At 42.3% G+C, this 22,536-nt stretch overlaps 1 protein-coding gene and 1 long non-coding RNA gene across 5 annotated transcripts; both read right to left on the bottom strand.

Annotated features, from left to right (window-relative positions):
• On the bottom strand, positions 1 to 22,517 carry PRKAR1A (protein kinase cAMP-dependent type I regulatory subunit alpha). Of its 4 annotated transcripts, none has more exons than XM_083490348.1 (12): positions 22,141 to 22,517; positions 19,884 to 19,956; positions 19,264 to 19,446; positions 14,853 to 15,026; positions 13,792 to 13,883; positions 12,234 to 12,295; positions 10,341 to 10,387; positions 7,646 to 7,804; positions 5,414 to 5,474; positions 5,006 to 5,127; positions 4,341 to 4,422; positions 1 to 2,509 (listed from the first exon to the last, which is right to left on the bottom strand). In XM_083490348.1, the coding sequence occupies exons 3-12, from the start codon at positions 19,435 to 19,437 to the stop codon at positions 2,337 to 2,339; spliced, it is 1,146 nt and encodes a 381-aa protein (XP_083346474.1). In that variant the 5' UTR covers positions 19,438 to 19,446; positions 19,884 to 19,956; positions 22,141 to 22,517; the 3' UTR covers positions 1 to 2,336. The 4 variants fall into 4 exon arrangements, with proteins under 4 accessions (XP_083346474.1, XP_083346475.1, XP_083346476.1 ...); XM_083490349.1 differs by having other exon boundaries at positions 22,144 to 22,280; XM_083490350.1 differs by having other exon boundaries at positions 21,968 to 22,142.
• LOC310700729 lies at positions 8,187 to 10,331 on the bottom strand. The gene is made up of 2 exons (XR_014522766.1): positions 8,909 to 10,331; positions 8,187 to 8,538 (listed from the first exon to the last, which is right to left on the bottom strand). It is a non-coding gene; the product is annotated as an uncharacterized lncRNA (long non-coding RNA).
• Positions 22,518 to 22,536: the final 19 nt, after the last annotated feature.

Raw genomic sequence — 22,536 nt, 5'->3', positions numbered from 1 at the left:
TTTAAGAATTTAAATCATTTTATTGCTTTACCTGCCATTAGGACAATCTATAACAAAAGGAATATATTAGCACATACAGTAAGTCAGACTTATAGTCAGGTAACGATACAAAAATGGTCCTCTGGTTGACTATAGCACTCTAGGGCAGTAGATTTTTTTGATTTTTTTATTTGCTAAGGTGTCCTAGCAAAAAAGATTACCTCTAAAGCCCTGAATGTTAGCTAAGGCAAACTATACCAACTGTGGATTCAAACATGTTTAAATTGCACACAAAGGTAAAGCTTTAACTGTGATTAATATTTAACTCAGACGTAGCTGGTTCATCTTAAAATCTTGTTGGTAAAACTACAAAAGGGAGTAAACAGCAAGCTAAAAAGACGCAGTAGTGAAACTTGATTAGAAAGCCTTATATAAAAAAATGTGCATTTTTGTGGCGCTCTAACTAGCTTACATAAGATTTAAAATCTTTTTGGTGCTTTAACAAGGATCAAATCAAGCTTCAAAAGTAAGAAAGGTATTGGGGGGGGGAGCAATCCCTGGATAGATTCAAACTGAATGAAGTTTTGGAGGAAAATAGCATTAATGGACTCCCGAAGAGAACACAGGTGGAAATTCCCAAAGGCATATCCTCATCAAAGTCTTCAGCACGGACAGAAAGAATTCACAATGTAGATTTTACATTTTATATGCATCTAGAAATGAGGACATGTCAATACCCCCTCCCCCTTTTATATATATATACTAAGGCTCCTATTCCCCAGACATTGCCAATCATATTTAATTAAGCATTCTTTCCAGCAGCCAACAAGTCAGAATGGTGCATACCAGGTCCAGTTTCTGGGGGGAAAGTAAGGAGGGAATGGCAGGGAGCTGGACTGGTAAGAAATAGTTGCACAACTAATGCAAAAAACTTGCTGTCACTCCCAAATAAAACCCTAGACTAGTTTTAGATAATTTACATGTTATAAGGAAACCAAATTGCCTACATTATCCACCTGCAACATTCCATATAGTAGGCAGCACAGGGTGCACACAAAATATTGTAACACAAACCTGGTAAATACTGAAACACATTTCAGACTTGACAACAGGGTCAACTTTCCCAAAAGCTATTCTGTCAGATCGGTATGAGAATCTGGGACAAACCAAAGAGAACAAAACTCGAGACTGAACATCTGCTCAGATTGAATATCTGAGAAAGGTTAGAAGTTACTAAAACTTCTGATTGGACAAAAGAGATTCAGTAACAAGAGTTTTACAGGACACTAATTTTCTGTTTCCACTCTTCCACATGAGCCAGATTCTTGTCATCTAACAAGGAGTGTGTAGTCCAGTCCTGCATTGAATGCCGACAGAACCATTCAATATCTGGTGCTGAAGTTAAGAGGGAAGGCAAAGCTTGAAAGGGTCAGACAGAAGACTGAACGCACAGGATGCACCCTTCAGTTTCCTGGTCTACATACACTGCATGTGGGGTATACTATTTGGCACTAGCTAAGGAGCAGTGCAATTGTTTTGCCAACACCACCACCAATATATAGGTGTCTAATCCATTGGCTGGGTATTGAGAAATTGCACAGGGGAAAAATAGAAGGGGCAAATATGAATATTCACAACTGAGAACAGGCAAAGGGGAAGGGTAACTGTGGCAAGAATATCAGCAACACTGGCAGCAGGTGCCAGAACAAAAGCTTGTACACAAAAACCTGACAAACGATAACCAAGCCCGTCGTGAACCAACTGAAATGGAAACTGATGCATCAAACTATCAAACTTCTAACTGTGGTTTTACTAAGGAGCTGATCTCAGTAAACCAAACCAAAGATAACCATATCCAGAACATTTATGCCAAGAAGTTGAGCTTAGAGGGTAAGTTCCTCTGCTAAGAGAAGTACTTACAGCAGAAAGTGACCACGCCCTGAAATAAATGTAGGAACTCACCAGTTGAGAAATGTGTGCCTCTTAATAATTTTCCACTGTTACATCCTTAACTCTATGGCAATAACCTTGGTACTAGGAAATTTTCCCAGCGAAAGGAATGGCAGTCACTGCCCGAGTTGGACACTGTACATTGCACAGAGAAAAGCAGTAACAGCAAAAAGACTCCATATAATTTTCTATTTATTTTAAATTGTATTGGGAGCACCAAAATAAATGCTCTAAAAATTAAAATGGTGCCATGAAAAGCAACTGATTTCTTTTTTTGTTTGTTTGTTTTCTTTTCCCCTCCCTCAGACAGACAGGAAGCTGCAATAGCCAGTGGCCATGTGGCTCTGCACAAGAGTAATGAAGCAGTCTGCATTTGTGAAGCATGTATTTGAAGAAGAAGGGAGACTTCAGACAGACAGAGACACAAAGCTGTTGTACTGCTGGATGTTCCGCTTGAGAATATCTGAGCATGGACCCAAGACACGCTCAAATCGGGGCCGGTCGAGCTTTACACATTTCAATGGGCCACGAGCAACGACCGTGGCAGCACGAGGACGGTTCATCAACAGGGCTATTTCACCTAAAAAACAAAATATTCATTTCAAATAGAACAGGGTAAGGGGAGGGGGGAGGTGATTTGAAACAGATCAACAGACTTCACCAAAATAGAGGACTGCTCTAAAATTATCCCAAAATATTGCATAGTGTAAGAGTGTTAAGAATTATAGACAGAGATGTGAAGGGCCAGAAAGATTGTGGGAGAAGTGTGCTTAGAGGGCTTATCCACACTTACACTTTGTCCTGCTCTTTCTGCCCTTTAAAGCTCCATATCTGAGCATGGTTTTGTTTTTTTGTCCTGGGGCTTTCCCTGTGAAAGCTTGCTCTTCAGTGCTCAATTGGAGCAAACATTAATTCAGAGTTTCTGTGGATTGTTGTTTGCTTCAATTGAGTGCTAAAGAGCTGTTCTCATGGAGAAACTCTGGAATAAAAAAGTGGGGGTGCTTGGACACAGAGCTTTAAAGCGCAGAGTGTGCTTGGAAAGAGCAGAGGAAAGGGAAGTGTCAAAGTCATTTGCTCAGTGCTTCCCAAGCAATCAGTAGCCAGCTGGTTGTCAAGACACTTGGAAATTACTGCGCAAGGGGCTTTTGCCAGCCCTATGCTTGGAAAAGCTGTTTTCTGCAGGGATTGGCTGTGCAATCTGATTCCAGTTCTAACACTAGGTATCCTTGCAATTATTGTTTAAATAATACTCAGGCATTTATACTTCTAATATTTCAAATAGTACAATTCTATGTGCTGAGTTATTCTTCATGTACTACATGATCTTCAAGAAGGAAGTAACATTTCCATAAATGTTACACTTAAAAGTATCTCCATAATTTGATGTAAGAGTCATGACAAGGTTCAATGTTCCTATGTCAGGTCTTTGGTAGTATTTTCTGTTCAGAGTAGTACTATACTTAATCTTACAGCAAGTAATAAAAATAAATCCCCAGCTTATTTAATTAATAGACGACGATAATGTTTCTATCATCCCAAACTCAAGTTTTCCATTACAGAAGTTGAATCCAAAGTTTTAGAAGCATGTTAAAGATGCAAAACTACTAAATGGCCCAATACATATGATCATATCCTCGACTGATGAGACAAGTTTTTGCATGAGCTTAATACACTCACGTGCAGCCTCTCTTCATGTAAATAGGGAAACAAACCAGGAAGCAGTCATAAACCACAGCTTCTGGTACATACGAACCAGGAGCTATAGTTCAACATCTCCAAACAAGCTAGGATGCAGATGCCAACCGTGGTTTAAAAACAGCTTCTGATCCCTAACCCATTGGTCTGGAAGCAATTAACAGTTGTTCCCAGATTGCATGACATGGGAACCTATGGTACGTATTTGCAACTTGTTTCTCTGGTCTCATGAAGGGAGGAACAAAGGATACAACTGTGGGTGTATGAAGTTCATGTATATCCTGGCTTATTAAGCCAGAATCTGATCGTGCAAGTACAGTCTATGTCCAAAAAAACAATTAAGCAACTGCAGAAGCCAGCATCCAACTTGAAAAATTTCCTCGAAGTTTGCTTTACTTGTTACTAAATTACAAACTATTTTTTCTTCTGTAGCTTCCCATGGGTTAAAATCATATCAAGCCGATTTCAATGTTTTCTTACTTTACAATATGATCTCGTGGCTTATTCTCCATTCCAGGAAGGGTGGTATTATAGGAGTCTACGTGTTTTTGTGAGCCTCATGAGATTGAAAGGAGCAAAGGGGAGGAGAGAAGCCAAGTCTCAGGGGACCAGGAAGGGGGCTGCTTTAAAAATATATACCATTATGTCATTTGCATTGGTCTTATGCCTTAAGTATTTAAACGACACTGTCAACTTAAAACAGCAAGAAAACTCACCAAAATAATCAGATGGTGCAAGCCTGCCCACTTCAACAAATTCTTCATGCTCTGACCTGCGCTGTAACACAGCAGCTGTACCCTTTAAATGAATTAAAGAGTTAATGACCAGATTTGTTTTAGTAATCCTATGCAAAAAGCAACAACTTCATGACTTAAAGCAGAAACATCCCCATTAAATTACTTGTCTTAACCTATCCCATTTAATCCTAATATCCTCAAAAGGGGAGTATGATAAAATATATTCAGAAGCACATTTCACAATTGAACTAAGCAATCCTACATGTATAATTCTGCCACCACAGGATTTGTTAAAGGGATTTATTGTCATCTATGATCAAATCTGTTATCACAGAAAATAATTTGCAAATACGCTTTATGTCCAAAGAACCAGTATTGATGCAAGCAGTCTGCAAATGACTTTTTAAAAACACAGAACCACCTTTCATCATATCCAGAAGAATTCCCCAAACAGGTGTCCTCCAGATGTTGAACCACAACCCTAGCCAGCATAGCCAACGGTCAGAGATGGTAAGAGCTGTCGCTCAAAACATCTGGAAAGCGCCTGGCTGGGGAAGGTTAATATAACCCAAGTAACTGAAATGTATCAGACAAATACAGCTGCTAGTAGCTAATTCCAAAACAACATTGTTATTAATACTCACCTCCAAAATAATGAAGAACTCGTCTCCTGGTTCTCCCTGCACCACAATCTTTTGTCCATCCTCAAATTGTACTGGCTCTAAAGCATCAGCTACTGTGAGACGCTCCCATTTGTCAAGGGATTCTAAATAAAAATAAAACAAGATGGTTTGCTGTATCCCAAAGATTTAGAATTAGATCCCCAGTTCATCTCACATAAGGATACGCTCCTCCAGTTTTTCTACAGCAAACCCTTCTACCACACTTCTTCCTACTGCCATAAACAAATTAATCATCCATTCACAATTTGTGATTTAGCAGCTGTAGCTTCAAGCACAGCACCTCAACATTATATGCTCCCTCTGCGATGTTCAGAGTAGGGCAAAACTCAAATATTCTATTAGCGATGCTAAGAAACTATTCACACTCACCCAGTATTGACACTTTACTAAGAAATTCTTCATACATCTTTCTCTTTCTCAATGTGCTACCCTGGAGGAGAAAAACACACACAAATGGATCTGAAAATTACTCGTTTAACAATTTAGAATACCAGGAAAAATGGAACAGGTCATAGAAATGTTTACAATGCAATCCTATTCATTTCTACTTATAAGTAAGTCCTCCTCAGTTAAGTGAAACTTACTCCCAGATAAGTGCATATAGGAGAGGTTTTCAACCTTTTTTAGTCCATGGCTCCCAAGACCAACTACATTCTTTTTGCCATGCTCAGAAGCCTAGTTATGTCACTCCTTTTTTGAAAACCATCCCTTGTGGAGTCTTCCCTCAGCCTCCTCTCCTCTCCTTGAGAGTCCTCTGGGCAGCTACTGCTGCCCCTGGTCTCTGAGCTGACCCCCACCCCACCCCAAACAGAGGTGCCTCCTCACACTGCCCCACAGAGGTCTGGGAAACACCGCCTAGCCAGCCCCAGAGGCACCATTCGCCTGGGGAGCTTGTACCCAGGGCTGCTGCAACAAACAGCAACGCAAGCCTTTGGGAGGAAGGGATGCAAGAAGGCATCAGAGGGAGGGAAAAAAAGAAAGAAAGAAAGAAAGAAAGAAAGAAAGAAAGAAAGAAAGAAAGAAAGAAAGAAAGAGGAACAAAGGCCAGTGTTGCCCGTGGCATTCCTGACTTTCATTCAAGGCACCCCAGGGTGCCACAGCACACTGGTTGAAAACCACTGGATATATGACGGCAAACTTAAATGGTTCAAGTCTTGTGTACACCATTCTAATATAAGCCCTAAGCTGCCTGTAAGCCCAGTTTTCCACCATAATTAGCTAATGATCATGAACCCTTAAATTAACTAATGATCATATCCCCTTAAAATTTACACTAAGGCTGGGTGGCTGGAGCAACCCAGTCAGATGTGCGGGGTATAAATTATTTTTTATCATCATCATCTTTATTATACACTCACTTATCTGAGAGTAAGCCACTTCTGAAGTGACTGAACTTAGGTCAAAGAATGGACCTATAGGCTTGCACTGTAAATAGTCAAATGGTGGACTGTATCCAATACTGTCAATGCACAAAGACAGGCACAGGCAAACTCAGCCCTGCAGATGTTTTGGGACTACAATTCCCATCATCCCTGACCGCTGGTCCTGTTAGCTAGGGATGATGGGAATTGCAATCCTAAAACATCTGGAGGGCCGTGTTTGCATATGCCTGCACAAAGAGAATGAACTTGGGCTCAAGAAATGGGATTTCCTTTCATGGTAGCAGCTTCGATGCCGTCGAAGTATCTCAGACAGTCCATAAATCCCACTCAGGTCTCTTTTGGCCTTTACAACAGAGTAAGCAGGAATATTCACTCTTACTGAAGTGTCCGTTTGCTCAACTTAATAGGCAAGACCTTTTGTCCATTAAAAGTTATTTAGTAAAAAAGAAAAGAAAAGCTTGGCTGGGATATAGTAAACTAGAAATCCACAGGTCCCATTATCAGTGTGTGAAGAAAAGATGTGTCTCACCTTCCCGTATTTAATACTCAATACAAACTCTCTGGCAGTAGTCTTCAGGAATCTAAGCCTTGGATATAAATATAGTTCTCTTGCGCTAATTTTAAATTCCAACACCCTTTCTCTGTCCTGAGTGTGTAAAAACCTCTTAGTAACCCCAGCAGAAGACTGGCTTTGTCTGGAAAAACAGCAGGTGTGGGTGTGGGTGTTAAAAAAAGAAGAATGCAAATAAGCTCAACTGAAAGCCCAGATTTACTGCTATTGAAAGTCTCAAGCTTCAAAATGCAATTGCATCCTGAAAATTGCATGCATGTAATTGCAAAATGCGTAACTACTTTTTGCTTCATTGCAAACACAAGTCTGCCGAGACATCCTCTCCTCTGCATGAAGATCAAGGCGGAGGAAGGAAATAAAACGGTACACTTTACATGAAAAGCCCCTCCCCCCCCAGCAGAGGATCAGATGAGTGGGTGCACCTAGAATCACAGAATTGTAGAGTTGGGATCGAACCCCCAACCCTGAGATTACTAAAAGTCTCATGCTCTACTGACTGTGCTATATTCAGGAGTTCTCCATCACTGCCGTACAACTTTCCTATATGCTCATGTTGATTTATACAAACTCAAGTCAGAATACCTCAACACCAAAAAAGCCACACTCTCTTTCAAATTCATTTATTTAAAAACATAAAAAATTACTTACCATAAGGATTCTTCTATAGCTGTCTCTATCAATGCCCCACAGTTTCACATTAGTTTTTGCTTTGACAGTTGCTGCTCGGGGTGTTCCATATATCAGTGCGAGTTCACCAAAGCTGCCCCCTTCTCCAACACTAGTGGCCCATTCATTGTTAACATATACCTAAGGATGCAACACACAAAGTTGGAGGAGGACAGGAATTTTGCTGCAAATGTATCCCCTGAAACAATATGGTTCAAAAAATATGATACGGAACATTTCAAAAGTGCTTAAATGTTCCAATTTGGATAATATTCTAATTCCTTTTCACAGTAATATTCCACAAAATACATGTGCCAAGAGGTTTTCTGTTTTTGTTTTGAGAAAAGCTTATCACTGGGCACCATTTGTTCGACCCTTGCATAATAATCAAATAAGAAGTGATTTCATTCTAGGAAGGAGTATTAGCTGAAATAAGTAATATTACAAATCACAATGTACTGTGTAATCCAAGTTTGGGTTTATTAACAATTTTTATGGTAGATCAACGAGCTTTATTATATAAGGATCTTAGTAGTTTCTTAATGCTGTGATTACTTACTTATGGCACAGAATTGGAAAGGGCTTGAACATTTGCATATGATGGAGACAGAATGCATGGACTACTGCCTTATCTGAAAAACTAGCCCAAAGGGTTCATGTATTGATGCAGACTATTTTATTGAAGTTTGGTACCCATTTGCAAACTATTCAAATGAATACCCTGATGATTGGCATCCACCAACCTTGCACATGGACTTATGGCATAATTTTGTACATTAATCTTCTGTTCCAGGGTGGGGAAAATTTCTTGTATTGCTATTACATTGTTGAAAAGTAAATTGTAAATAAGTGATTTATTTAACAGGATGTACTACCTAATATTAGGGACGCGGGTGGCGCTGTGGGTAAAACCTCAGTGCCTAGGACTTGCCGATCGCATGGTCGGCGGTTCGAATCCCCGCGGCGGGATGGCCTCCCATCGTTCAGTCCCAGCTCCTGCCCACCTAGCAGTTCGAAAGCACCCCTAAGTGCAAGTAGATAAATAGGGACCGCTTACCAGCGGGAAGGTAAACGGTGTTCCGTGTGCTGCGCTGGCTCGCCAGATGCAGCTTGTCACGCTGGCCACGTGACCCGGAAGTGTCTGCAGGCAGCGCTGGCTCCTGGCCTATTGAGTGAGATGAGCGCACAACCCTAGAGTCTGTCAAGACTGGCCCGTACGGGCAGGGGTACCTTTACCTTTACTACCTAATGTGCCAGCTACTTACAGCTTGATTTGTTATCATAAGGCATAATTTTTATACCCATTTACCTGGGAGTAAGCTTGACTGAAGGAATGCTGGTGGTGCTGTGGTCTAAACCACAGAGCCTAGGGCTTGCCGATCAGGTCGGCAGTTCGACCCCTGCGACGGGGTGAGCTCCCATTGTTCAGTCCCAGCTCCTGCCTACCTAGCAGTTTGAAAGCCCGTCAAAGTGCAAGTAGATAAATAGGTGGGAAGGTAAACAGCGTTTCCGTGCGCTGCTCTGGTTTGCCAGAAGCGGCTTAGTCATGCTGGCCCAATGACCCGGAAGCTGTCTACGGACAAACGCCGGCTCCCTTGGCCTATAGAGTGAGATGAGCGCCGCAACCCCAGAGTCGTCCGCAACTGGACCTCACGGTCAGGGGTATCTTTACCTTTTTAAGCTTGACTGAACTCTGAATAAACATGTATAGACTTACAATGTTTTTAATTGCTTCTCCACCACTTTGAGAATTAGAAAAGCAGGTTAAAAACTGTAAATAAAAATGCAACCTAAAAACTAGGGCTTTTCAGTTTAGTAGTTCTAAGACAGGCATCCCCAACCTGTGGCCCTCCAGATGTTTTGGCCTGCAACTCCCATGATCCCTAGCTAACAGGACCAGTGGTCAGAGATTATGGGAATTGTAGTACAAAAAATCTGGAGGTCCGAAGGTTGGGGGTGCCTGTTCTAAGACATTATATTTCAGAGTCTCGGTTTAGCCTGATTACTGGTACATTTTTGTTATTGAATGTTATTGTAATTGACTTATTTTTAAATGGCTGTTGCATTATGATTTATACTGTATGTTTTTTCTGTTAACAAAATTGTGTATCTGTTTTTAATATAAGCCATCTTGGGAAAACTAATAATAATAATAATAAATTTTATTTATATTCCGCCCTCCCCAGCCAAAACCGGGCTCAGAGCGGCTAACAACAGTAAAGTCTTGAAAGGCAGAAAAGAAATATATGACATGATGGGCTGCCACTCCTGCTTACCAACCCCTCCTCCTGTTACACCTAACCAAGCTGGTCTCTGAAGTACCTCCACCTGCTCCTTTAAATGCCCCTCTGGTGGTATTTAATTGGGGAGGCGCTTCAGAAAGCACCTCTCTGCCTCCTTTAAATAGCTTGGCTGGTCTGCCTGCCACCCATGCTGCTTGCTTGCTGGTCTGCCTGCTGTTCTGTCATCACACAAACGGCAGTAAGAAATAAGCTTCAGACAAGGCTAGAGGAAAGGGAAACTGTGGTGAGGGAAAGATGGACGTCCCTGATATTTATTTGTCTGAAATGCAAAAGCACGGACATAGACATGTTCCCATTATTGCCCATGTGATGCATTGTATGTGCTTAAAATATTCTGGAGCGCTGCAGTAATATATAGTTTAGAAAAGACTTACATCCATTTCTCCTTGATCAACAACATAGAAGTTATCCCCTTCATCACCTACAGAAAAAAATTGAAATATAAGTTTGAGAAACAATTATAAGTTTAGAAGAGGCAGTTATCAACCTCTTCCATTCTAGAACCATCCAGCACAAAATGACATCCATACAAAAGCTCACATATGCTTTTTTTTGCATTTGGAACAGCCATGCTTTCCTTTAGGCTTCACAGTCAAATATATTCATTATATTTATAATTCCCACTTCACCCCTACATGTAATTAAAATGAAGGAAGCTATTTGCCCAGCTATCAGTATGACAGGGTAGATAAGACTAGTAACTAGTCTAGGTAAAGTGCTCTTTGATCAATGCCCTATTGCAAAAGCCATTGCTGGCAGAGGATTTTCACCTGACCACAAAATTCAAATATAACACTGAAATGGTTACAATGTGGGAAAACAAGTCTAAGCTCAGTGACGGGGAACCTCTTTGCCTGCTGACCCTCCTCAGGCTATGCCCCCGCCTCAAAGGTATTTCCCTTATTAACCTGGGTGGGGAGATTTTAACCTCACCACCCAACACTGTGATGGGGATGAAAATGGCCCTTCCTGGCTTATCAACTGATTTGTTGGGAGGGTGCAGTTTTCATCCCCATTACAGTGTTCAGGGTTGTTCTTGCTTTGTTGGCATCCGTCTGTCTTGAGAGACAATGGAATGCGTGCCTGGGGGCGAAGTCAAACTGCTCCGTTAGCAGCACTGAAGTGACCTTCCTGGGATGCAAGCCTGGGCAGTGTGTATGGAGCTCCTGGGATATCCCAGACGATAAGACCCAGCCCCCACTCCTCTCATGGCCTTGCTGGTGTGGTCCAGCTTGGCTGTCAGCCAGAGTTGCCAGAAGGAGGTGTACAAGACGTCATCCAGCTGCCATTCCGCATTTCTGCAGGGTTTACTCCTTAGCTTTTTCTTCTCCTGAAAATATCCCGCAAGGCAGCAGAGGTGTAGGATCAGTTTTCCTTCTCATAGATGGACTACCTTCCCAGGTTGACAAGTCCCATCTGCCCCTCCACATGCAGAAACTGCCTTCTAGACCATTTAATGCACTATTGGTCTCATCCGCTCAATCTGCCAGAGCCCCTCTTTGCGTACAGAGGAAGTCCCTAACTCACTGAGGGTTTTGACCCATTGGTTGCCCTCGCCTGGTTTAGTCGGCCAGTAAAAGTCGTTTCCTGGGGTGTGGCTGTTGTTGCATGCAGACAGCTTCTAGGAGCCACAGGTGAGAGCTGAGTGCAGGGTGGGGACCAAAGGTGGACAAACTACCCCAGAACGAGCATAACATGTCCCCCAGCAAAGGTACTACCCCTCTCCTAACATCCCATAGACATGTTTAATCCTCCTCGCAGTGCATGCTACAGTGGGAATGAAAATGCCCCCTTCTCAGCTGATCTACATGGATCATATGAGAGGGGGAGTTGAGAAAGTGAAGAATATGTGCATGCCTGTGTTAAGAAGTGTGTGACTGTGTGCACATCTGGCGAGGCCCACCACTGGAATGCAAACCCAAACAGCTACCACTGGGGCCAGAACATAGGAAGCTGCCTGATAACCAGTTGGGACCATTGGTGCATCTAGTTCAGTACTGTTGACACTGACTGGCACCAGCTCTCAAGTGTTTCAGGGGACACTTCCAGCTCTAGCGAGAATTGAAAACACATGCCCTACCATTTAGCCTTGGTCCCTTCTGAAAGGTAAGTGACCAAAGTGTTTGCCCACCCACCTCTGAAAAACTAGCTGGAATTCTATACTTGGGATCTTTTTAGCAAACCTTGTGAATGAGATGAACAGAAAGCAATTGAACATCTTCAAAGGCTAAGTAATTTTTCCACCAACATCACAATCAACCACTTGCCTTGCTGTATCACAGTCTCGCCAGCAATATAGGTGACAGGGAACATGGCATCAAAAATATCACTGAAAAAGATTTCAGAATTACTCAACAAAAGATCTAACATATTGCATGTGTGTGCTAATACAGACAAGCTTAGCATGCAGTTATTAGGGAGACTGCATCTCTCAAAAGTCTAGACTAGAGTTGCTCAATGTGTTCTGGAGAGGGGACAAAACAGCAGTGCTCACACAAGCTTTGGTTAGTTAGTCAGTTAGTATACTGCCCTATACCCATAGATCTCAGGGCGGTTCACAGCATAAACATTAGGATTGGTGAATTAAACTTCAGGTTATTCTTATCTCTTCCCATATTGACAGACACAGGGGCAACATAAATAGGCTGACATCAGCATGAACATTCCCCTCTTCTCCTTGCCCCAAACCAGGGGTCTGCAACCTTTAAGACAAAAAGAGCCACTTGCACCCGTTTCCGCAGGAAAAAAAACTGGGAGCCGCAAAACTTGTCATTATAAAAATAACTTTTTTGTCACTTTTTTATTATTTCTTTGTTTGACCCCTCAGAATTACTCCTCCTCATAGAAATAAACGTTAAATTAACAAGTTACCTTGTGTGTGTGTGTGTGTGTGTGTGTGTGTGTGTGTTGTTCACTCCCCTTCAAAACAGTGACCAGCGTACATGCCCCTTACAATGTAGCAGGCAGGCGGGAAGGTGACGTCAGGACGGTGCGTGACTAACGCATGCACCGCCCCTATGCGATGTCACAGCCAGTACAGCGCCCGCCACAGTGGGGAGTGTTGGGGCGCACAATGCGCCTCCGCCCCGGAGCCACGGCAAAGGTGTAAAAGAGCCACATGCGGCTCCGGAGCCGCGGTTGCAGACCCCTGCCCCAAACTAATCCAAATAATTATATGAATGTAGAGCCCATTATATGGCATTTTGGCAATCTAAGCCACAACAATGTCTGAAAGTGGGGGCCCAAAAACCATTCGGTACAACTTAACTGGCCTGGCTAGGCAACTTATACTGCATTATTTTTATCTGTTAGCTAGCTGTTTTTTTGCCACCGTTCAAAGCAATTTACAATATTTTAAGCAAACACACACACAAACACATTAAAACCAGTATTTTTTTAAAAAAATCCAAAAGACAATCCTATTTTTTTAAAAAAAAACAAGATTAAAACAACCCTTCTATGCAAAAAGGACATAGGCATTTAAAAGCCAACGGTCTGACCGGAAACAAAAAAAGAATAGCTTTGCCTTGTTGTCTAAAGATATGTAGTGATGACGCCAGGCAAACATCCCTGGGGAGAGCATTGCAGAAGCAGGGATCCAACATTGAAACGGACCTCCCGTGGAGGGAGCACACAAAGAAGGGCTTCAGATGGCAAGTGGAGGATCTGGTGCAGTTCATATGGGGAGAGGTGGTCCTTGAGGTATTGTATTTATCGTTAACATTATGCATGGTTTCAAAACTTGGTTCACAGTCAGCCTATTTATTCTTTCTACATGTTGCTCAATTCTGTTTATTTAACTATCCGTGTTCACAGATTTCCTACCTTCTTTCATTGTCATCAAGATGAGCAAAAAGCACATTCTTCTCTATGGCTTTTGCCAAAGCAGCCATAGTCTTGTAATCTTTTGGAATAACCTGTGGAATGGAAACACACAAACAATACCAATTAAAGACCTCAGAGCAAATGTTCTTTAAGCAAACCCATTACCAACAATATTTGAGGAGTTCCTTTCTTGGAAGGGAGCTCTGTGCATCCTATGTGAAGAAGTCATTCAAGTGGTAAGGAAAGCTTCTCAAGACTTCTTTAAGAAGCATGTTCATGAAATTATGCCTACATTCTAGATGCCCAGAAAAGGGAAAGTGTCCAGAATGAGATGTATCTTTCCTGGGTAAGTGCTGATTCAATGGCCGATCTACAAGTGTCTTTTCAGATAAGACACAACTATCAGGAGCCTCAATATGTAGAAAATTATTTGTCCACTGCCTCTGATAAGTCTATAGACCAAATTGCTAGACACACCAGTACCTCAAATGGTCATTCAGAACTCAAAATAATCTTACTTGAAACTGATGCAGGTTTTAGGAGTCACATAACCTAATGGTGCTCTTACACAATGATTGGGAATCTTTAATAACTACCATCCTAGGATACTTCCCTCTTACTAACATCACACCTCTGAGGAGCTGTAATTGTGCTTACAGGTCCCCCAAGGGTCAACTCCCTAGTATCAGGCTTCCTGGAAACTACATAGAAGTCACAAGGATCACAAGAATGTCCTAGGAGACCTGGTTGCTCCTCTGGGAAAGTTATAGTCGATATTAATTGAGCAGACATTGCAGAGTCAGGTAGAAATGGTTTGTTTCCTCCAGCCAAGATTTTTCTAATAATTATTTCCTCCATATCTGTCAACTCAACTTATGTCAACCCAACCAAGCAGAAATCCAGGTTTATGTTAGAGAAATATAAAGTCAAGTTAGGAAGGCATTAGCACAACTTGTCTAGGGAAAGGCCTGATACAACCTTATTTGGGATAGGATAAGAAGGAAATTGTGCATACAAGACATAAAATATGCCTTGCAGGAAATAAGAACTGGATGCAGCACCTTTCTGACATAAGAGGCAGCATCTTCTTCTGTGTAAACCTCTGCACTGATGGCACCACGCCTTCTGCGGCCCTTTACCACCGGATTCATGGGTGGAGGGGGAGAAATCTCATCTTCACGCGAGTCTGAACGGGAGCTGGCTTTCTGCTGGCACATGATCTGTTTTGTTTCTTCCTGCAGTGAAATAAAACAGTTCAATGTTAATAATCCACAAGGGTAGAAAGTTCACATCCATGCATATGCTCCTGGGAGAACTTGTTTCCTCCCTTGCACTTATCCTCATTTAAACACTGGCCATCAAGTTGCACCGTGCAATTTCAGATTATAACTTCCAATCTAAAATGTTTGTGGCCTCCATAAGCTCGTGAAAGGTAACACAGGGGTAAGGAAAGGGGAGAAAGCCCCACTGTACAAGCAGAAGCCTGAAAGGTGTCTATTAGGAGACCTCTTTCGGGCTAAGGTTCCAATGGCTTTTGAGCAGATTTCAGAAATGGGAGAGGCTAAAGACAAAGACTCAAGCTAAAGGTCTCAAACACCCTTTATCTGTCCTGACTGTGCAGAAAGCAAAGAGAACTCAGTAATCCCAGAAGAATGCAAATAATGTCAATACAGAACTGAATGGCAAGTCCTGCCTTAAAGCTTTGCATAGTTTTAAACTTCGAAATACAATGGGAATTGCATGTATACAATTGCAAAAATGCATGGATTTTGCAAGGAACACACGTCTCCCTCTTTGCTGAGATTTTCACCTCTGCTGTGGTGTTGGAGAAAGGAGCTGCAATTATACACTTTGCACAACAGACCCCTTTCTCCCTCACCTGCTCCTCATTGAACAGCTGATGGATATGAAGGGACCCAGGGAGCTAGATGAAATCTGCATGTGGGCATATGGCTTATAAACCAGGGATTCCCTATCCCTGTCCTAAGGAGTTATAAGCAAGGAGGCAGAAAATATAGGCTTTATGCTTTAACATTTCACTAATTTTAATCCCATCTGGCTGGCCTTGTGTTGGGGAAGAGGAATTTGATGTATTTCAAACATTTGTAATTAACAGAATATATTTTTTAAATTGACACACTTTTAACAGCTACTTATACCTAGTACAAAAATCTGGATGAAGTTTCTAAACACTTCTGATGCTTTAGCTGTCATGTATTATACTAGTGTTGAGTCCAATACATGAAATTGAGGCCATTTGCTGGATATTTTGAATGTTAAATTATTGCATTCAAAGAAATGCACCAGGCATGAAATATATTTTTGTTGAGTCAGATGTTGCTCTGGCACATTGCTTTGCGGAGTGGTCTGTTATCATTAAGATGTTTATAAAATATGAGTCTTCAATGAAACTCAAAAAAGGATCCTATACCTCTAGTTTCTCATATAGATAGATAGATAGATAGATAGATAGATAGATGTTGTTTATATATAGAGAGAGAGACATAGTTCTTTACCATGTCAACTTTTGAATTTAATAGTTCATCTTTGCAATACAGCTCAGATACTGTTTACATAAATGATGACATTACAGCTGCTCTTTGAATTAAAAAACAGCGAGTTCCTTTACTCATAATGCCCTTGTATTTCATTCATTAATAAAAGGCATGAACATCTTTAAATTATATTTTAATATTTTAAACTATACACACTTTTTGCCCGCATTTCTACAACTCATCATTTTGTCAAGGTAACAAAATAAAATATAAAACACTTCTTTTTTTTTGAAAGCCAGGCAGCGCCCACGGGTTTCAAACTGCTGTGGGCGATTGCAGGATCTAAGCTACGTGTTGGTTGATGGAACCGCTGGGCTGAGCTGGCTCTATAAAACACATTTTGTCAAAAACCTGGTTTGTAAACAGTGGAGTCTTTTTTTCATATCCCAGAATGCAGACACAAAACAGTTAATAAAACTATATCCAGGAGAAAAATGTGAACTATTTTCAGCAGTCTAAAAACAAAAGGCAGTATGGATCCTGCCCCTTTCCTTCCTGCCCATGCCCTCTGCTATCCTAGATCTGTTCTAGATGGCTGGGGGAACTGCCAGAACAGATTTAGAGGGTATGGGGAGTGCATTCCAGTGAGCAAGGAGAAACCCTTGCATTAACAGAACGTTCACCTTAGCACTACACTGCATACAGCCAATTGTATTTTTTTCCAGATTAACACAGCAGAACATTGTTTTGTCTTTTTTATTCCTTCATACAGTTTACCTTACAGTTTTAAAGTACTGTGAGCTCCACAGAGCACTGAAGTTACACTGAAAGTGTGCAATATCAACTATCTTAAACAAAGCTCTTAAGCTTTGTTAGCCAACTTTCAATTAAATCAATAAAAGCTACCACTCATTATTCAAAGGAAATCATATTTAATATACATACTCAATAAAAGATGACCAAAATAGTCTTAAAGGTTACCATGCATGACCCTAACCTTTCTGCCCCTATTATTCAATAGACCTGCACTGGTCAACTAAAACAAAACTAGACTAAAACTGTAGCATTCTATCTAAAGGTGCAGTGGCGTAGATCCAGCTTTTCTTGCTCCTCTTCCCACTATAGTTCCCTACACTTTCCCTCCCCCAAAAAACTACCCCTAAGTGTCAAGGGACCCTCTAAATGGTGTGGGACTGGGCATTGGGAATTGCAGCAGAACAGTGGAATTGTCAGAATACATGGAAGCTTCTTTTCTGCTGGTGAAAAACACTTTTGGATCCAAGCCAATAACGTATAAACTCAGAAAAATCACTTGCCTAGTTTTAGGGATCTGTATAACTTGGCATTTAGATCAAGCCAAAATGCAAGTTGGACAGAACACTTGAATCTCTGTGCATTCTTATGAATTAAAAGTACTAGTGCATAATATACAAAAACTGGGGAGTTGAACAAAATTACTCTTCTATACAAAACAAAGTATGTTATTATCCCGACATTGTGCCTTAGGGAAAATATATGAATTAATTTGTAACAATTAGCAATGACTGCAGGAATCACTAAATATTGGTCTTATGATTTGCCTTTAAGTCGTCAGCTGCTATGGGATGAATGCTGCTGACCTTCTCTCTTTCCACAGAATGTTGACACAGTGATGGGAGAAGCTGTTAGTGACACAGCAGTCAAAGAACAAGAGGGGGAAATTGTTGGGTAGCTTTGCTGCACAGCCATCTAAATTTACTGGGTAGTCACATAGCTTGTAAAAAGTGCAAGACAATTAGTGGGCTACTCAGCTAAGGACTGGTTTGTGATTAGATTAATAAGAGTTTTATACAAAGTGTACTGAAAGCAAAATCAGATCTGGGATGATCCAACTAAGGGCACAATCCAAACCTTCTGCCATTGCAGCTCAAATCGGGGGAGTCCTGCGCCCTGTGTCAGCTCCAGGCTGGCGCAGCATTCAGATCCAGATCAGGCCTGATGGCAGCTGGCAGTAATTGGGAATCTGACTTGGGATCCAGTCCCATCACCTCCCTCAGAACACACAGTTTCAACTCTTCCTGCTCGGCTCCACCACTGGGGAGCCTACCAGTGGGCCATCTACCCACCAACAAGTGACATCTATATTACTCCACTGGCAGCAGCCCAGCAGGCAAAGTGGAGGGACATAATTGCTCCATCAACCTCCACTCCCAGCCATGCTCTAGTGTAAAGGCAGGTTGCACTGCTCTGCCAGTCACCGCAAAAGCAGAGCAAGTTCTGCTCAAACAACAGAGCCATCTTTCCTTGCCATCTCTTAACCCTCCTGAGTAAATCTGGGGCCAGTGCAGGGAGCAAAAACGGAGAATACCCGTTCACTATGTGACTGGAAGTTCTTCTGCTTGTGCAATGACTTATATGGGATGCTATGGGTTGAATCCAGCTAAGAAGACCACCATATTTAAATGGTAAAGTTTCATAAGAATGCCCAAGAGTTTATTTCTTGCAAAATATGTTCTATTCTAAAACCCTTTTTTTTTCCTTCCTAAAAGCAGAATTATCAGGTGTCTCTGTCTAGCTTCTGGATTTGCTGCTGCTTCCACTTCGACCAGAGAATTTTTTATGCCCAATTTGCATAACAGTGGCATTGTTTATCAGAGGGTTGTCCCATTTTATTGATATGAAATTCTACTTTGATTATATGTAAAACCTCTCAAAGATGCACAAGGGCAAAATTTGACCATTCATGAGTCAAGAGTCCAGTATCTCACAAAGTAACACAATCTGACCTTGTACCCCTCATGAGACCTATTTATTTTTCAAATAATTTTATGAAAGCATTGCACAGGTGCTTTTCTAGAAATCACATGGCAATAAACTCAAAAACACTGCTGCACTTTCCCCTTGGAACATTTAAACTGTTGATGTACTCTCGGCCAATATTCTAGAGAAGTTGCAAATGGTTTTCCTACTTGCACCCATTCCTGGAGTTTATTCTTACCTTCTCCAGTCTTTCAAAATATTCCCGGAGGAATGCCATGGGTCTCTCAGGTCGCACTGTACATAGCTGGACGATGCAATCCTTCAGGAGTTGTTGGATATTGTGTTTTTGGACATAGTGTTCACATTCACGGAGGCTGCGCTCCTCTTCACTGTTAGTGCTGCCAGTGGCCATTGCTGCTATCTGAAATTAAAACGTATTTTAAAAACCCCAAGAGATAGATGCCCTGCTATCACCATATTACATTAATGATATTCAATGATCATAGCTGCCAGCCACTCTTAATTGCAGAGATAGCTAATTAGCAGAAATCAAAACATTATATGCTTCTAAACTGAAATGGTGCTCAGTGTATTTGTCTGCATTCTGGATGAACAGAATGTTAACAACGGAATAAAACAGAGGTCTATGCTACCTCAGGAGTTATGTCAAGCTAAGTTGCTCCCAATAAAGTAAAAATAAAATACTGCAATTAATGCCAGCTCCCAGGCAAAATCTTACTGGATGCAAGATTTCCACAACTGGCAAACCAACATATCCAGAACTGTGTCTGTAATAGCATGTAAAAATAAAGTTTTGTGGAAATAAAATACATTATTTTCCAACTGCCCAACACTTACTTGAGATGCAGCTAGCTGCAACCACTACAGGTATGCACAGAATTTACAGGAAGGGGTCTGATCCCAGTATAGCCTTTCAAAAAGGAAGGAAGAAGAAAGTGAATAACTCCCAAGTGTTACTGTTCTATTAATACATACTTTTCTAGGTGAGATATTTAGATACATGACACAGATGGCAATATACTTGAGATAAACATATATAACCCTTCCCAACAGGAAACAGAGGCATGACAACAAAATATAATGTTGTGAAGTGCCCACACTACAAACACATGGCATCTGTGTCATCTGCAATGCTTGTAAAGAATCTAAAGATTACAATACACCTGTTCCATTTCAAAAAACATACACATACTTATCTGGCATTTACATTAAGCTGCCTTGAAGTTCTACAGTTACTTCTTTTGTTTTGACAACTTGCATAATGAAGGTCAGTAATAAATGCCTTAATTAACTGTCCAAGAGTTAATGCCATGGCTCTGTGACAGCCTGCAAATAAGCCTGTGGAAAAAGCATTCACACTGCTGATAGACAGCATCAGACACCAGTGCTCAAACACAACTGCAAAAGAAGTAGCAGACATGAAGCTTCTATTTCAAATAAATATTCTTAATTGTCTGAAGCATGTTAAAGTCTTCATCATACAGAGCTTTGAAGAGCATTCATTTTAATAGAAAGAAGACCAAACTAATTCTGTAGCTAGATACTCTCACCAACTGGCAATTAACAGCTGATAAAGGACTTTTATTTGCTATGGGTATTTGCAAAGTAGATATGTAGTAGCTTCAAGTAGCTTCCAGGTAAAATGCTTGGAATTTTAAGATCACTGCAGTAATTTTCAGGGGCTCCTTTTCTGGCCAAGAAAACTCACAGAGTGTTTAGAATTCCTCATATAACTATTTAACAGTCATCTTTAAACAGTGAATGGAAAACAGCAACCTGAAGATGGTAACCCAGGACATCAAAACAGCTCGTCAAAATTCTAAGTGGGGGTAGGGGTCCTCACATTTTATTGAAATATCGGGTGCAATTGATAGCACACATTTTCTAATCACAAAGAAGAGCCTGTCTATCACAAAAGGGCGTTTGTAATTTATAGCAGCCTTGAATAACCTACCCTGATCATCTTTCAAGTTATCTCCCTGTGGCTTCCATAAATAAAAGCAACAGGAAAGCCCTAAGATGCTTCCTTCCTGTGAGAAGGGAGCACAGTTCACTGGGAGCTCATTTCCCCAGGATAGGAATACCCAGAAATTCAAGTACTGTACACAGCAAATATGGGCTACTTCAAAGGCAGCACTTGCTTGTTTTGTTCCTTGACTATGGGGGAAATGACACTCTCCCTATCCTGCAAAAGGTTATTCACTACACTGTAATGACTACAAAGCCAAGAGAATGATATGGGTCCCTTTCCTCCCTCCCCTCCATACATAAGAAACTGCTTGTAAGATAAGCAGACCCAGCTAAACTCTGGCTTAGGCACTTTTCAGCAGTAACCTTTCCACTTCTTTAAAACAGATGCCCCACCCACCCCAAACCTATTATTCCCCCTTTAATCCTAACCTCCCCCCCAGGTCTAAAAGTTCTCCCCCAAGATCACAAATCTGGTTTCTTTGTAAAAGGATCCTCCCTCCAAAAATCTACAGGCCTCTCTCTCTTAAATCGTCTACCAGAAGTAACCCCACAAAAAAACCCATTTTCCTCATGGGCTTCTCCTTAAATAATAAAAAAAAACAAAGGCGGCTTTATTCTGCGCTCCTTCTCTGTGTCTACATGGCGTCATCTTCCACGGTGCACATTCCTCCTAATCTTAGCCCATCTACTTGCGTCTGGCCCCCTGGACCCTCTTCTGCCTCCCCCCCCCCCGGGATATAAACCTTGGAGCGTAAGCGCCCCCTTCCTGAAAAAAATAAAATAAAGCCACGCATGTGCTCCCCCCCCCCCAAGCTGTGCCCGTGGGCCCCGTCCAAGGCCCCCTTCGGGCAACCCGTCTCTCCCGCCAGGCTAAGGCTCTTCTCAGCAGGGCCGCCCTCACAACTCGGCGGAGGTTTATCCTCCTCCTCCTCTCCCATCCTCCGCCTCACCTGAGGAGAAGGAAGAGGCCTCTGCCGCCGCCGCCGCCTTCCGCAGCGCGCCTCAGGTAAGCGCGCCGCCCCTCGCTCTCCCGCCTCGCCGCCCCCGCGTCACTCCGCCGCCGCAGCTCCCGCTCTCGCCCCACCCGCCGGCGAGCGCCTTAGGCCCACCGGTTCCGACTTACCACAGGGTCCTCCTCCTCCTCCCTGCCTGGGCCTCTCCTCGCGAGCGGGCCCCCCTCCTCCTCCCGCTGTCCCGAGTTGCGGCGGCCTCCTCCACCTCCCTTCTTCTCCTCCTCCTCCTCTTTCGCCTCAGCGATCGCTCCCACCGGAAACCCAACTCCCTCCGCCAATCGCCGCCCGGCGTGACGTCAATGGGCCTCGCTCTCACTCGCCGAGCCGTCACCCGGGCAACCTTAAAGGGGACGACGCGCTTACTTTCCCGTCGACGCCCTCTCCTCCGAGGGGAGAGAACACGCGCGCGCGGGCGAGGGAGAAGACAAGGAGGGAGGGGGAAGGGGGAGAAGAGCAGGCGCGCGCCAATACGGAGCCTTCCCTCTACAGTACTTAAAACGTCCCCT

This window comes from Podarcis liolepis (assembly GCF_965112155.1).
Source record: "Podarcis liolepis genome assembly, chromosome: 2".
In the NCBI taxonomy this organism is placed as follows: Eukaryota; Metazoa; Chordata; class Lepidosauria; order Squamata; family Lacertidae; genus Podarcis; species Podarcis liolepis.
This window is presented reverse-complemented; position numbering and strand designations above follow the sequence as displayed.

Bases quoted from the DNA above. Each gene is read 5' to 3' on its own strand.
- PRKAR1A (XM_083490348.1), bottom strand. From the start codon at position 19,437: ATGGCCACTGGCAGCACTAACAGTGAAGAGGAGCGCAGCCTCCGTGAA. The intron at 12,296-13,791 runs GTAGGAAATCTG...AATCTTTTTCAG, and splicing joins CTTGATGACAATGAAAGAAG to TGATATTTTTGATGCCATGT. The intron at 5,475-7,645 runs GTAAGTAATTTT...TTTCTCCTCCAG, and splicing joins GCTATAGAAGAATCCTTATG to GGTAGCACATTGAGAAAGAG.